This window comes from Symphalangus syndactylus, chromosome 8, assembly GCF_028878055.3.
Source record: "Symphalangus syndactylus isolate Jambi chromosome 8, NHGRI_mSymSyn1-v2.1_pri, whole genome shotgun sequence".
Taxonomy (NCBI): Eukaryota; Metazoa; Chordata; class Mammalia; order Primates; family Hylobatidae; genus Symphalangus; species Symphalangus syndactylus.
This window is the reverse complement of record NC_072430.2, coordinates 43,755,171-43,771,580: the sequence shown is the minus strand read 5'-3', so window position 1 is coordinate 43,771,580 and position 16,410 is coordinate 43,755,171. Positions and strand designations below refer to the sequence as shown.

At 49.1% G+C, this 16,410-nt stretch overlaps 1 protein-coding gene and 1 long non-coding RNA gene across 7 annotated transcripts in view; both read left to right on the top strand.

The window, feature by feature from the left end:
• Positions 1-16,410, top strand: part of PSEN1 (presenilin 1) — a 90,490-nt gene that overhangs the window by 50,137 nt on the left and 23,943 nt on the right. For all 6 annotated transcript variants that reach the window (XM_055288905.2, XM_055288904.2, XM_063644294.1 and 3 more), the window contains exons 6-7: positions 6,579-6,646; positions 12,386-12,606. In XM_055288905.2, coding sequence (XP_055144880.1) covers positions 6,579-6,646; positions 12,386-12,606 — 289 coding nt within the window. The remainder of the gene's footprint in view (positions 1-6,578; positions 6,647-12,385; positions 12,607-16,410) is intronic.
• On the top strand, positions 12,613-15,839 carry LOC134737309 (uncharacterized). The gene is made up of 2 exons (XR_010122075.1): positions 12,613-13,649; positions 13,779-15,839. It is a non-coding gene; the product is annotated as an uncharacterized lncRNA (long non-coding RNA).

Here is a 16,410-nt window from a genome sequence, read left to right as displayed (position 1 = left end):
TAATCCCAGCACTGTGGGAGGCTAAGGAGGGTGGATCACTTGAGATCAGGAGTTCAAGACCAGCCTGGCCAACATGGTGAAACCTCATCTCTAATACAAAAATTAGCGCTTCCTTCCTTCCTTCCTTCCTTCCTTCCTTCCTTCCTTCCTTCCTTCCTTCCTTCCTTCCTTCCTTCCTTCCTTCCTTCTTTCTTTCTTTCTTTCTTTCTTTCCCTCTCTGGCCCAGGCTGCAGTCTACTCGGCTTGCTGCTGCCCGCGCCGCGGACTGCCTGGGACTGCCGGCGCCCGCCACCGCTGCGTGCCTTTTCTCCTTTGCATGCAGGCACGCGTTCGCCATCTTGGCCACGCTGCTCGCCAGCTCCTGACGCCGAGTGCTCTGCCCGCCTCAGCCTCCCGAGGTACTGGGACTGCAGACGGAGTCTCGCTCACCCAGTGCTCGGTGTTGCCCGGGCTGAAGGGCGGTGGCGTGGTCTGGCCTCGCGGCGGCCTCTGCCCCCCGGCCGCCTGCCTTGGCCTGCCAGGGTGATGGGATTGCAGCCCCTGCCCGGCCGCCGCCCCATCTGGAAGGTGGGGAGCGCCTCTGCCCGGCCGCCCCGTCTGGGAGGTGAGGAGCACCTCTGCCCGGCCGCCCCGTCTGGGAGGTGAGGAGCGCCTCTGCCCGGCCGCCCCGTCTGGGAAGTGAGAAGCGCCTCTGCCCGGCCACCCACCGTCTGGGAAGTGAGGAGCGCCTCTGCCCGGCCACCCACCGTCTGGGAAGTGAGGAGCGCCTCTGCCCGGCCACCCATCGTCTGGGAAGTGAGGAGCGCCTCTGCCCGGCCACCCACCGTCTGGGAAGTGAGGAGCGCCTCTGCCCGGCCACCCACTGTCTGGGAAGTGAGGAGCGCCTCTGCCCGGCCACCCACCGTCTGGGAAGTGAGGAACCCCTCTGCCCGGCCACCCACCGTCTGGGAAGTGAGGAGCGCCTCTGCCCGGCCACCCACCGTCTGGGAGGTGAGGAGCGCCTCTGCCCGGCCACCCACCGTCTGGGAGGTGAGGAGCACCTCTGCCCGGCCACCCACCGTCTGGGAAGTGAGGAGCGCCTCTGCCCGGCCACCCACCGTCTGGGAAGTGAGGAGCGCCTCTGCCCGGCCACCCATCGTCTGGGAAGTGAGGAGCGCCTCTGCCCGGCCGCCCCGTCCGGGAAGAAGTGAGGAGCGCCTCTGCCCGGCCGCCCCGCCCGGGAAGAAGTGAGGAGCGCCTCTGCCCGGCCGCCCCGCCCGGGAAGAAGTGAGGAGCGCCTCTGCCCGGCCGCCCCGTCCGGGAAGAAGTGAGGAGCGCCTCTGCCCGGCCGCCCCGTCCGGGAAGAAGTGAGGAGCGCCTCTGCCCGGCCGCCCCCGTCCGGGAAGAAGTGAGGAGCGCCTCTGCCCGGCCGCCCCGCCCGGGAAGAAGTGAGGAGCGCCTCTGCCCGGCCGCCCCGCCCGGGAGGAAGTGAGGAGCGCCTCTGCCCGGCCGCCCCGTCCGGGAAGAAGTGAGGAGCGCCTCTGCCCGGCCGCCCCGTCCGGGAAGAAGTGAGGAGCGCCTCTGCCTGGCCGCCCCCGTCCGGGAAGAAGTGAGGAGCGCCTCTGCCCGGCCACCCCGTCCGGGAAGAAGTGAGGAGCGCCTCTGCCCGGCCACCCATCGTCTGGGAAGTGAGGAGCGCCTCTGCCCGGCCACCCACCGTCTGGGAAGTGAGGAGCGCCTCTGCCCGGCCGCCCCGTCTGGGAGGTGAGGAGCGCCTCTGCCCGGCCGCCCCGTCTGGGAAGTGAGGAGTGCCTCTACCCGGCCGCCCCGTCTGGGAAGTGAGCAGTGCCTCTGCCCGGCCGCCCCGTCTGGGAAGTGAGGAGCGCCTCTGCCCGGCCACCCACCGTCTGGGAAGTGAGGAGCGCCTCTGCCCGGCCGCCCCGTCTGGGAAGTGAGGAGCGCCTCTGCCCGGCCACCCACCGTCTGGGAAGTGAGGAGCGCCTCTGCCCGGCCACCCACCGTCTGGGAAGTGAGGAGCGCCTCTGCCCGGCCACCCACCGTCTGGGAAGTGAGGAGCGCCTCTGCCCGGCCACCCACCGTCTGGGAAGTGAGGAGCGCCTCTGCCCGGCCACCCACCGTCTGGGAAGTGAGGAGCGCCTCTGCCCGGCCACCCACCGTCTGGGAAGTGAGGAGCGCCTCTGCCCGGCCACCCACCGTCTGGGAAGTGAGGAGCGCCTCTGCCCGGCCACCCACCGTCTGGGAAGTGAGGAGCCCCTCTGCCCGGCCACCCACCGTCTGGGAAGTGAGGAGCGCCTCTGCCCGGCCACCCACCGTCTGGGAAGTGAGGAGCGCCTCTGCCCGGCCACCCACCGTCTGGGAAGTGAGGAGCGCCTCTGCCCGGCCACCCATCGTCTGGGAAGTGAGGAGCGCCTCCGCCCGGCCGCCCCGTCCGGGAAGAAGTGAGGAGCGCCTCTGCCCGGCCGCCCCGCCCGGGAAGAAGTGAGGAGCGCCTCTGCCCGGCCGCCCCGCCCGGGAAGAAGTGAGGAGCGCCTCTGCCCGGCCGCCCCGCCCGGGAAGAAGTGAGGAGCGCCTCTGCCCGGCCGCCCCGTCCGGGAAGAAGTGAGGAGCGCCTCTGCCCGGCCGCCCCCGTCCGGGAAGAAGTGAGGAGCGCCTCAGCCCAGCCGCCCTGTCTGGGAAGTGAGGAGCGCCTCTGCCCGGCCGCCCCGTCCGGGAAGAAATGAGGAGAGCCTCTGCCCGGGCGCCCCATCCGGGAAGAAGCGAGGAGCGCCTCTGCCCGGCCGCCCCATCCGGGAAGAAGTGAGGAGCGCCTCTGCCCGGTCACCCATCGTCTGGGAAGTGAGGAGCGCCTCTGCCCGGCCACCCACCGTCTGGGAAGTGAGGAGCGCCTCTGCCCGGCCGCCCCGTCTGGGAAGTGAGGAGTGCCCCTACCCGGCCGCCCCGTCTGGGAAGTGAGCAACGCCTCTGCCCGGCCGCCCCGTCCGGGAAGAAGTGAGGAGCGCCTCTGCCCGGCCGCCCCGTCCGGGAAGAAGTGAGAAGCGCCTCTGCCCGGCCGCCCCGCCCGGGAAGAAGTGAGGAGCGCCTCTGCCCGGCCGCCCCGCCCGGGAAGAAGTGAGGAGCGCCTCTGCCCGGCCGCCCCGTCCGGGAAGAAGTGAGGAGCGCCTCTGCCCGGCCGCCCCGCCCGGGAAGAAGTGAGGAGCGCCTCTGCCCGGCCGCCCCGTCCGGGAAGAAGTGAGGAGCGCCTCTGCCCGGCCGCCCCGTCTGGGAAGTGAGGAGCGCCTCTGCCCGGCCGCCCCGTCCGGGAAGAAATGAGGAGCGCCTCTGCCCGGGCGCCCCATCCGGGAAGAAGTGAGGAGCGCCTCTGCACAGCCACCCATCGTCTGGGAAGTGAGGAGCGCCTCTGCCCGGCCACCCACCGTCTGGGAAGTGAGGAGCGCCTCTGCCCGGCCGCCCCGTCCGGGAAGAAGTGAGGAGCGCCTCTGCCCGGCCGCCCCGTCCGGGAAGAAGTGAGGAGCGCCTCTGCCCGGCCGCCCCATCTGGGAAGAAGTGAGGAGCGCCTCTGCCCGGCCGCCCCGTCTGGGAGGTGAGGAGCGCCTCTGCCCGGCCACCCATCGTCTGGGAGGTGAGGAGCGCCTCTGCCAGGCCACCCATCGTCTGGGAGGTGAGGAGCGCCTCTGCCCGGCCACCCATCATCTGGAAAGTGAGGAGCGCCTCTGCCCGGCTGCCCCATCTGGGAAGTGAGGAGTGCCTCTGCCCGGACACCCATCGTCTGGGAGATGAGGAGCGCCTCTGCCCGGCCGCCCATCGTCTGGGAAGTGAAGAGCGCCTCTGCCCGGCCACCCATCGTCTGGGAAGTGAGGAGCGCCTCTGCCCGGCCACCCATCGTCTGGGAAGTGAGGAGCGCCTCTGCCCGGCCACCTATCGTCTGGGAAGAAGTGAGGAGCGTCTCTGCCTGGCCGCCCCGTCTGGGAAGTGAGGAGCCCCTCTGCCCGGCCGCCCCGTGTCTGGGTAGAAGTGAGGAGCTCCTCTGCCTGGCCGCTCCGTCTGGGAGGTCTACCACGGAGGCCAGAAGCAATGTGGGGGCTGGACGTGGTGGCTCACGCCTGTGGTCCCGGCACTCTGGGGGGCGAGGCGGGTTGATCACTTCGGGCTAGGAGTTCAAGACCAGTCTGGCCAACTTGGCGAAACATGAAGAATACAACAGACAAACCAACCAACCAACTCAATGACAACAAAACAGGTCTACCCTGGAGTCATACTCTAATTTTTTCTATTTTCCTCCCTTTCTGATCCTTTATCCCACTTTCTTTTTCTTCCTCTTCCTTCTCCCTCTTCTTTGTCAAATAGAGGATTGAGTTATTATCACTGATCCATATAAAGTCCCTCTCTCATTTATTTTAACTCCCACCCCCATTTCTATTCCCCGACTTCCCATGTGCAACCTTCCTAATATGTTTGATACGCATCTTTTTGTTTGTATGTATTTTTAGAAAATGTTTATTGTTTTTGTATGCAAAAAAAATTAATAAAAAAAAAAAAAAAAAAAAAATTAGCTGGGCATGGTGGTGGCTGCCTGTAATCCCAGCTACTCGGGAGGCTAAGGCAGGAGAATTGCTTGAATCTGGGAGGTGGAGGTTGCAGTCAGCCAAGACCGTGCTACTGCACTCCAGCCTGGGCGACAGAGTGAGGCTTCATCTCCCAAAAATAAATAAATTTAAAAAAAATAAATAAGAACATCTCCTTCTTCCCTTGCCAAAAAACCAAGGTGAAAAGCATCTCTCAAGAAAGATGAGAATTTCGATTATTTAATATTTACTCTGGTCCTTAATTTAAAGCTTAATATGGAATCCCAGTGTACATCTCCCACTGGTATTGTCTGTCTTGGCCAAGACAGACAAGTTTTAAAGAGTGAGATAAAATTTAGGCTAAAGTTGAAGTATTTGGAGGGAAATGTACAGGTGTTCTCAGCTTACCTTTTTTGTGTTTTTGAGATGGAGTCTCGCTCTGTTGCTCAGGCTGGAGTGCAATGGCGCGATCTCAGCTCTCCACAACCTCCGCCTCCCGGGTTGAAGTGATTCTCCTGCCTCAGCCTCCCGAATAGCGGGGACTGCAGGCATGTGCCACCATGCCTGGCTAATTTTTGTATTTTTAGTAGAGACACGGGGTTCACCATATTGGCCAGGCTGGTCTTGAACTCCTGACCTCATGATCCACCCGCCTTGGCCTCCCAAAGTGCTGGGATTACAGGCGTGAGTCACCGCACCCAACCTCTCAGTTTACTTTGATATGTATTAGTAATAACAAAGACTAATGGATGAGGAGCTAGACAGAAATTTTATAAACCAAGTATTGCAAAATATGAATGGTAGACTCTAGGTGATATATGGGTGTTGACTGTAAAATTAATTAAATTTTGCTGTGTGTTTGAACATTTTTGTAACAAAATGTTGGAAAATTTTTGTGGAAGAACACCAGAAACAACTTTGTTGTATTTGGATAGTCAATTTAGAATATTCAAATGTTGGCTAGGTGCTGTGGCTCACACCTATAATCCTAGCACTTTGGGAGGCCAAGGCAGGTGGATCACCTCAGGTCAGGAGTTCGAGACCAGCCTCACCAACATGGAGAAACCCTGTCTCTACTAAAAATACAGAATTAGTCAGGCGTGGTGGCACATGTCTGTAATCCCAGCTACTTGGGAGGCTGGGGCAGGAGAATTGCTTGAACCCTGGAGGTGGAGGTTGCAGTGAGCCGAGATTGCACCAGTGCACTCCATTCTGGGCAACAAGAGCGAAACTCCGCCTCAGGAAAAAAAAAAAAAAAAAGAATATTCAAATGTCCAAGGAGTACCAATATCCAGGTAAAGCCATTCTATTGGCCTTTGCCAAATTGTACTATTTTATAAAGTTGTTTTAAAGAGAGATGTGGGCCGGGCGTGGTGGGGCACATCTGTAATCTCAGCACTTTGGGAGCCTGAGGCAGGCAGATCACTTGAGGTCAGGAATTTGAGACCAGCCTGGGCAACATGGCGAAACCCTGTCTCTACTAAAAATACAAAAATTAGGCCGGGCGCGGTGGCTCACGCTTGTAATCCCAGCACTTTCGGAGGCCGAGGCGGGCGGATCACGAGGTCAGGAGATCAAGACCATGGTGAAACCCTGTCTCTACTAAAAATACAAAAAAATTAGCCAGGCGTGGTGGCGGGCGCCTGTAGTCCCAGCTACTCGGAGAGGCCGAGGCAGGAGAATGGCGTGAACCTGGGAGGCGGAGCTTGCAGTGAGCCGAGATTGCGCCACTGCACTCCAGCCTGGGCGACAGAGCGAGACTCCGTCTCAAAAAAAAAAAAAAATACAAAAATTAGCCTAGTGTGGTGGCGCGCACGCGTGGTTCCACCTACTCAGGAGGCTTAAGCATGAGAATTGCTTGAACCCAGGAGGCAGAGGTTGCAGTGAGCTGAGATCGTGCCACTGCACTCCAGTCTGGGTGACAAAGTGAGACCCTGTCTCAAAAAAGAAAAAATAATATGTACTTTTTAAGAGTTGTGGGACCTGTTAATTATATTGAAATGCTTTCTTTTCTAGGTCATCCATGCCTGGCTTATTATATCATCTCTATTGTTGCTGTTCTTTTTTTCATTCATTTACTTGGGGTAAGTTGTGAAATTTTTGGTCTGTCTTTCAGAATTAACTACCTTTGTGCTCTGTAGCGATCACTTAAAGCCATGTACTTTGTTGATGAATTACTCTGAATTGTTTCCATATATAGGTCATACTTGGTATATAAAAGACAAGTCAGTATTACTAATTGAGACATTCCTCTGTTGCTCCTTGTTTATAATAAGTAGAACTGAAAGAACTTAAGACTACAGTTAATTCTAAGCCTTTTTGAAGATTATATATTCTTCTAGTAGAAGTCTGTGAATCAGAGTGTTAAGAAAGGGTTTTAAGAATGTATAAAAACCAGAATAATTGATTTTCATACTTCTATTTTTTTTAATCAGTGACTCTTTTTTCTTTCAAATGAAATCTTACATGAAATTTTCATATATAATATAGAAAAAAGTGGATCTAGTCTCTCAAAGAGAGTAGTGAAGCTCAGAGATGTGCCAGCCTGGCCTTTTTCTTAGCTCAAGTGGCAGAATACAGTTTGTAAACAATTGCACTAGCTCTTAAATTCGAAGAGGCAGTCAAACTAATAAATAAATTGGAGAGTTATTTCTTTGGTACAGGATTAAGGGAAATAACCACAGACAAAAGAAGCAAATATGAGAATCTGTGTGAAATGGATGATATTCTAGAAAAAAAATTATCAAAACTGACCCCTGAAGAGAGAGAAAATCTAAACAGAGCAAAGAAGAAATACAGAAAGTTACTGAAGAAGTTTCCACCCCACCTGCACTAATAACAATAGTACCAGGCCCCAGTGGATTAATGGGGAAATTCTGTTAAACCTTGAAGGAATGGTAACTCTAATACTAAGTGTTCCAGAACATATAAAAAGAAAAAAAGCTTCCAGATGAATTTTATGAAGCCAGCATAACATTGATAACTAAAGCCCTGCAAGTTATCAAGTAAAAGAAAACTATTGGTCAGTTATATTTATTGATCTCAAAAGAATAACAGAATATTAAGAGAATTCAGCAATAGATTAAAAGAATAATACTTTTTTTTGAGTCTCACTCTGTCACGCAGGCTGGAGTGCAGTGGCATGATCTTGGCTCACTGCAACCCCCACCTCCTGGATTCAAGCGATTCTCCTGCCTCAGCCCCCTGAGTAACCGGGAATACAGGTGCGCACCACCATGCCCAGCTAATTTTTGTATTTTTAGTAGAGACGGGGTTTCACCATGTTGGCCAGGATGGTCTCGATCTCCTGACCTCGTGATCCGCCCACCTTGGCCTCCCAAAGTGCTGGGATTACAGGCCTGAGCCACCGCACCCTGCCATAATAATACATTTGACCAAGTGGAGTTTGTTTGCAGAATGGAAGACTGGTTCATTATAAGTTGCCATATTACTAGATCATCATCTCTGTATGTGCTAAAAGGCATTTGATAAGATTCCACACCTGTTCTTGATCAGATTCCTTAATAAACAGATAGGGTCGGGTGTAATGGCTCATGCTTATAATCTCAATACCCTGGGAGGCTAAGGTAGGAGGATAGCTTGAGGTTGAAAGTTGGATACTAACCTGCGCAACCTAACAAGACTTTGCCTCTACAAAAAATAAATTAGCCAATTGTGGTGTGTGCCTGTAGTTGTAGCTGCATGGGAGACTAAGGTGGGAGGATGGCTTGAGCCCAGGAATTCAAGGCTGCAGTGAGCTATGATTGCACCACTGCACTCCAGCCTGGGTGACTCAGTCTCTAAAAATAAATAAATAAATAAATTTCTAACATTATAAAATGTATGCATCTCATTCTAAAGGCCAATGTCATCCTCATAGGGAAACTAGAAGCCTGCTATTAAGGTCAGGAATGAGATGGAGGTTTTCTTTTCTTTCTTTTTTTTGTTTGTTTTTTGTTTTGTTTTTTTTCTGAGACAGAGTCTCACTCTGTCATCCAGGCTGGAGTGCAGTGGTGTGATCTCGGCTCACAGGAACCTCTGCCTCCCGGGTTCAAGCAATTCTCCTGCCTCAAGGCCTCCCAAGTAGCTGTGATTACAGGCGCCTGCCACTATGCCCGGCTAAATTTTGTATTTTTAGTAGAGCAGGGGTTTCACCATGTTGGCCAGGCTGGTCTCGAACTCCCGACCTCAGGTGATCCGCCTGCCTCCGCCTCCCAAAATGCTGGGATTACAGGCATGAGCCACTCTCCCGGCTGAGATGAAGGTTTTCTTTATCACCAATTATCTAGCATTGCTCTGGAGGGACTAGCAAACACAATTAAACAAGAGAAAGAAATACGAGCTATATAATTTGGAAAAGAAAGTTAAATTACCAATATTTGGAGATAAAATGATTGTTTACTTTGTTTTAGAACTAACCGAAAACCAATTCAAATTACTAAGTAAGTTTGGTAAGGCAATTGATTACAAAATTAAACAAAAGTCCCCCGTCTGGGTGCCGTGGCTCACGCCTGTAATCCCAGCACTTTGGGAGGCTGAGGCGGGTAGATCACCTAAGGTCAGGAGTTCGAGACCAGCCTGGCCAACATAGTGAAACCCTACCTCTACTAAAAATACAAAAAATTAGCCAGGCGTGGTGGTGGGTACCTGTAATCCCAGCTACTCGGGAGGGTGAGGCAGGAGAATGGCGTGAACCTGGGAGGTGGAGGTTGCTGTGAGCCGAGGTCGCACCATTGCACTCCAGCCTGGGCAACAAGAGTGAAACTCCGTCTCAATAAAATAAAATGAAAACACAAATCAATAACCTTCACATAAACAACTAGTTAGAAAACACAATAAAAGGACAAGTCCCATTTATGATGGCAGCAAAAAAGATTAAATATCTACAAGTAAACAAGAATTGTGCAAGCCCTGGACACTGTTGAAGCAGAGATGCCAGCTGAGGTCCTGCCCCCAGCTCCCCTTAAGCTGAGCAGTGTGGAGAACATCTTGCACAGGCTGCTGACTGCCTTCCAAGAAGCCCTTGATCTTTACCGTGTGTTGGTCTCCCATGACCGGGTGGGCACTGAGCAGTAGCAGGTGTAGACTGAGCTGGCCTCTACCTTCCTTTGGATCCACAGCCAGTTGTAGGCCAACAACTGGGTGGATGGGTCTGATGTGGCTCCAGGCCCTCTCTAGCTCAGGTTACCCCTCCTTACATACATTGTACTCAGAGCTGCTAGTGCAGGCTGTGCAGAGGAAGGCAGGGGACACTGAGGGCCAGCAGTCCCTGCTCCCGCTTCTGAAGAAATAGATATTTTAAGTGAATAAACTGACAGCTTAGAGGGGTAAAAAAGATAATATGCAAGATCTATTATTGAGAATTTTAAGGCTGGGTGTGGTGGCTCACACCTGTAATCTCACCTATTTGGGAGGCCGAGGTGGGAGGATCCTTTGAGCCCAGGAGTTCTAGATCATCCTGGGCAACATGGTGAAATTCCATCTCTACAAAAAATACAAAACTTAGCCAGGCGTGGTGGTGCATGCCTGTAGCCCCAGCTGCTTGGGAGGCTGAGGCAGGAGGATCACTTGAGCCAAGGACTTTGGGGCTGCAGTGAACTATGATTGTGCCCTCTGTCCAGAGTGACAGTGAGACCTTGTCTCTATTTAAAAAAAAAAAAAAAATTAAAATATGCTATCATTTGTGTCAAGTAGAAAAGTATATGTATGATATGTATAGACTTTCTGGAAGGATGTACATGAAATTAATAGTAGTGCTTTCCAGTCAGGCACGGTGGCTCACACCTGTAATCTCAACATTTTTGGAGGTGGAGACAGGAGGATTGCTTGAGCCTAGGAGTTCGTAGCCAGCCTGGGCAACATAGCAAGACCCCATCTCAAGAAAAAATAGTGCTTTCCTCTAGAGAGGGGAACCGTGGGGCACAGTGGGGAGAAAACCTACTTTTCACAGTATCTGTTGTGAATTTTATATCTTATTCATGTGTTACCTAGCCAAAGATTAATAAATAGATTTTTTTTGTTGTCTTTTGTTTTTGTTTTTGTTTTTTAGTTCGAGGATACCGGAAATGCTTAATATAAATATCTACATTGTCCAGAGATTTCAGTGTTTGCTCTGTTTTGGAATTTCAAAGTGGGAGAGGAATCATCTTTTTGGACAGTACCTGAAACTCAAAGTTTATGCCTAAAGGCGTGCGTGCTTTCTCCTCAGTTACCTCAGGCATCTTCTACAGTTGCAATCTCTTTGTTGTTAGATGGTGGATTTTTCCTCCCCAAAATTAAAATAGCATTTTCTTCATTATAAAAATACTTAACATTCATTATTTTTTTAAAAAAGACATTATATAAGATTATAAAGAAGAAAAATGACCAGATTCCCACCACCTAAAGATAAGTCCTGTCATCCTTTCAGGAATTAATATATCAATTTCTCATTTACTCTTCTCTCACACTGCTTTGCATACATGGGATCATAAATGGGATCCTATATTTTTTCAAGCAACAGTGTGTTACGCCTATACTGCATGTTTATATATGTGTATTAAAAAATATATTTGTATATATGTGTATATGTAAGTGTGTGTGTGTGTGTGTGTATGATGATTCTTCTCCCGCTTTGAAGGCGAAAGAAAGCACACCTTTATTTAAGCATAAACTTTGGGTTTCAGATGCTATCTGGAAAGATGATTTATCTCCCACTTTGAAATTTCAAAATACATACATATATATATATTTTTTTATTTTCTTTTTTAGTGTTAGGGTCTTGCTCTGTTGCCCAGGCTGGAGTGCAGTAGTGTGATCATAGCTCACACAGCCTCCAACTCCCAGGCTCAAGCTGTCTTCCTGCCCCGGCCTCCTGAGTAGCTGGGACTGCATGTGCCATCACCTTTAGCTAATTTTAAAATTTTTTTGTAGTGATAGAGTCTCACTGTGTTGCCCAGGCTGGTCCGGAATTCCTGGCCTCAGGTGATCCTCCCACCTCAGCCTCCCAAAGTGCTGGGATTAGAGTTTGAGCCACTGTGCCTAGCCTGCGTATATCTATTTTTAATGACTGCTAAATCTCATTATATGAAAATTTATATCCTAGCTATAAAATTTATTAGCACATGTTTAATTTTTTCTAATTTCAGATGTTTTAAACTAATATTTCCCAAAGTATAGTATGGTATTTTAGGTATTATATGATCTTTTTTCTTGTTTGTACTTATTTTTATAGTTATGGCCTGTGCAACTGGTTTCCCATTTATATGAATGATACAGAGCTTCCTGTTAAGAAAAAGTTCAGCTTGGGAAAAAAAGGTGAATTGTTCAACTTGAGGGAAAAAAGTGAATTAATTGTCCAGGCACTGTGTCTCATGCTTGTAATCCCAGCACTTTGGGAGGCTGAGGCAGGCGGATTGCTTGAACCCAGGAGTTTTAGACCAGCCTGGGTAAATGGTGAAACCCTATCTGTACAAAAAAAATTAGAAAAATTAGCTGGGCATGGTGGCACACACCTGTTGTCCCAGCTACTTAGGAGGCTGAGCTGGGAGGATCACCTGATCTCCGGAGCTCAAGACTGCAGTGAGCCATGATTGCACCACTTTACTGCAGCCTGGGCAACAAAATGAGACCCTGGCTCAAAAACAAAAACAAACAAAAAAAAGAGTAAATTATTTAAAGGGAAGTATTAAATAAATAATAGCACAGTTGATATAGGTTATGGTAAAATTATAAAGGTGGGATATTAATATCTAATGTTTGGAAGCCATCACATTATTCTAAATAATGTTTTGGTGAAAATTATTGTACATAAATCTTTTAAAATCTGTGTAATTTTTTTTCAGGGAAGTGTTTAAAACCTATAACGTTGCTGTGGACTACATTACTGTTGCACTCCTGATCTGGAATTTTGGTGTGGTGGGAATGATTTCCATTCACTGGAAAGGTCCACTTCGACTCCAGCAGGCATATCTCATTATGATTAGTGCCCTCATGGCGCTGGTGTTTATCAAGTACCTCCCTGAATGGACTGCGTGGCTCATCTTGGCTGTGATTTCAGTATATGGTAAAACCCAAGACAGATAATTTGTTTGTCACAGGAATGCCTTACTGGAGTGTTTTCTTTCCTCGTCTCTTTATCTTGATTTAGAGAAAATGGTAATGTGTACATCCCATAACTCTTCAGTAAATCATTAATTAGCTATAGTAACTTTTTCATTTGAAGATTTCAGCTGGGCATGGTAGCTCATGCCTGTAATCTCAGCACTTTGGGAGGCTGAGACGGGCAGATCACCTAAGCCCAGAGTTCAAGACCAGCCTGGGCAACATGGCAAAACCTCTTATCTACAGAAAATACAAAAATTAGCCAGGCCTGGTGGTGCACACCTGTAGTCCCAGCTACTTAGGAGGCGAGGTGGGAGGATCGATTGAGTCCAGGAGGTCAAGGCTGCAGTGAGCCATGATTGCATCACTGCATTCCAGCCTGGGTGATAGAACAAGACCTTGTCTCAAAACAAATTTGGTTTTTCAAGCATTTTGAGGTTTTGACAAGCTGGCCAATATGGTGAAACCCCGTCTCTACTAAAAATACAAAAATTAGCTGAGTGTGGTGGCGTACCCCTGCAATCCCAGCTACTTGAGAGGCTGAGGCAGGAGAATTACTTGAATCCAGGAAGTGGAGGTTGCAGTGAGCCAAGATGGTACCACTGCACTCTAGCCTGGGTGACAGAGCGAGACTCTGTCTCAGAAAAAAAAAGCAAAAAAAAAAGCACAAGCAGAGTGGTAGACACACAAAATGCTCAATTCATTTTTTAAATGATTTTTTTCCTTTATATCTTACTGCATAAGCTTTTTTCTTTTTTTTGAGACAAAGTCTTGCTGTGTCACCCAGGCTGGGGTGCAGTGGCGCAGTCATAGCTCACTGCAACCTTGAACTCCCGGGCTCATGTGATCCTCCCACTTCAGCCTCTCAAGTAGCTAGGACTACAGGTGTGCACCACCATGCCTGACTAACTTTTTTATTTTTTGTAGAGAGAACGTCTTGCTATATTGCCTAGGCTGGTCTTGAACTCTTGGGCTCAAGCAATCCTCCTGCCTTGGCCTCTCAAGGTATTGGGATTATAGATGTGAGCCACTGCATCTGGCCTTAATTCACTTTTAAAATCAAAATTAGGTTACCTACTTTTTATCAGGTAATGTATAGAATTATTCTTTTAAAAATAAAACCAATTTGGACAGTGTGAGATTCACATTCTGTAACCACCAGTGTGACATGGGTCCTGAACAGTTAGAACAGACTCCAGCCATTAACCCAGGCAGCTTTCAGGTACGTACTCTGTGGCTATTGCCCTGTATGAAAGCCAAAAAGTGATCCATTTTCAGAGATTAATATGTGACCACTTCTATATTATAAGGCCATGGCCATACTCTTTATTTTTCTTTTTGTTTTTTTCTTCCAAAGACAGGATCTCTCTCTGTCATCCACGCTAGAGTACAGTGGCATGAACATGGCTTACTGCAGCCTCAAACTCTTGTCCTGGGCTCAAACAATCCTCCCACCTCAGCCTCCAAAGTAGATAGAACTACAGGCATGCACTACCATGCCTAATTAAAAAAAAAAAAATTTTTTTTTGCAGAGATGAGATCTCACTATTTCCCAGGCTTGTCTGGAACTCCTGGCCTCAAGCGATCCTCCCACCTTGGCCTCCCAAAGTGTTGGGATTATAAGCATGAGCCACCATGCCTTGCCATACACTTTTTTTTTTTTTTTTTTTTTTTTGAGACGGAGTCTGGCTCTGTCACCCAGGCTGCAGTGCAGTGGCGCGATCTCGGCTCACTGCAAGCTTCACCTCCCAGGTTCGTGCTATTCTCCTGCCTCAGCCTCCCAAGTAGCTGGGACAACAGGCATCTGCCACCACATCCGGCTAATTTTTTTGTATTTGTAGTAGAGACGGGCTTTCACCGTGTTAGCCAGGATGATCTCGATCTCCTGACCTCATGATTCACCCGCCTCGGCCTCCCAAAGTGTTGGGATTACAGGCATGAGCCACCGTGCCCGGCCTGGCCATACACTTTTATCACTATTTACATACTTACTAAAATGTTTGGTGGCCTGTAATAGGAAACATCATCCTCATTTGATTGACGAAGAAGTCTGAGGAAATAGGATTGAACTGGTTCTGTTCTTGTATTTGAGTAATCAGTTGTGGAACTGTGGAAGTCATATACTCTCTCTGACTTTTGTAATTACCTTATGTTGTATAGTACTTGATGGTTTGCAAAGTAACCATCTATTCTTGCTTATCTGTGAGTAAGAATGCCAGGTCTGGAGACAGAATGTCTGGGTTCAAATTCTACTCATCACTTTTTTTTTTCTTTTTTTTTTGAGATAGAGTCTCGCTTTGTTGCCCAGGCTGGAGTGCAGTGGCGTAATCTCAGCTCGCTACAACCTCTACCTTCCGGGGTCAAGCGATTCTCCTGCCTCAGCCTTCCAAGTAGCTAGGACTACAAGTGCGTACCACCACGCCCAGCTAATTTTTGTATTTTTAGTAGAGACGGGGTTTCACCATGTTGGCCAGGCTGGTCTCAAACTCCTGACCTCAAGTGATCTGCCCACCTCAGCCTCCCAAAGTGCTGGGATTACAGGCGTGAGCCACTGCGCCCGGCCTACTCATCACTTACTAGCTATTTGACCACACAAGTTACTCAACTCCTATGTCAGTTATGAAGATTAAATTAAATGATCCATTTAATACAATAATACACTTAGAACAATGTCTATCAGTAAATTTTTTCTGTTTTAAAAAACAGGATCTTACTCTGTCTCCCAGGCTGGAGTGAAGTGGCACGATTATAGCTCACTGTAGCTTCAAAAGCCTGGGCTCAAGCAGTCCTCCTGTCTCAGCCTAGCGAGTAGATAAGACCACAGGCATAGGTTGGTGTTTGACCTCCTGGCCTCAAGCAGCCTCCCAAAGTGCTGAGATTACAGGCGTGAGCCACTATACCCAGCCCAGTGTTATATTTTTATATAATCCTATGAAGTATCAAGGCAGTTATTATCCCTGTTTTACTGCTAAGAAACTTGAAGTTTACAGAGGTAAATTATTTGCCCAAACTTAAACTCTGATCTTGAATCTGAATCCCAAGTCCAATATTCTTTTCACTGTATTACAATATTTTTACCATCAACCCTCCATTCTGTCTGCACATCATACAAATGAGTATCTCTACAGAGCTTTGAGTTCCTTTTAAACAAAAGAGATTTTTGTACCCAATGTTTAGAGTAGTGATTCTTGGCTCCATTTTTACAAGGTTTCAAGATTTAATTTGTCAAAAAAGTTCTGAAATTTTCAAAGCAAAAGCAATTTTAATTTAATTGCTCTAAAAAATAAGCAGGTTTATCATTTAGCAATTCTTTAAGGGAGAGTATATCATAAAACTGAAATAATACTGAATGTGGCAGAGTCAAACAAGTTGAAAATCTCATTACTTCAGAGCAGGGCAGACTTCTCATTCAAACAAATTGAAGTAGAAGTGGTGAGAGTAGAGGTTTCTTTGTGTATGTGTGTTTTATTACTGTACTATATTATATTATAGTTCTATATATACTATATTATATTGTACATATATATTATTATACAAAGAGACATGACCACTTCGAGGCATGAATTTTTTTTTTTTTTTTTTTGAGACAGGGTCTTACTCTGTCACCTAGGCAGTGGCGCCATCTTGGCTCACTGCAACCTCCACCTCCAGGGCTCAAGCAATCCTCCCACCTCAGCTTCCTGAGTAGCTGGGACTATAGGCACCTGCCACCATGAGCTGCTAATTTTTTGTATTTTTGGTAGAGATGGGGTTTTGCCATCTAGGT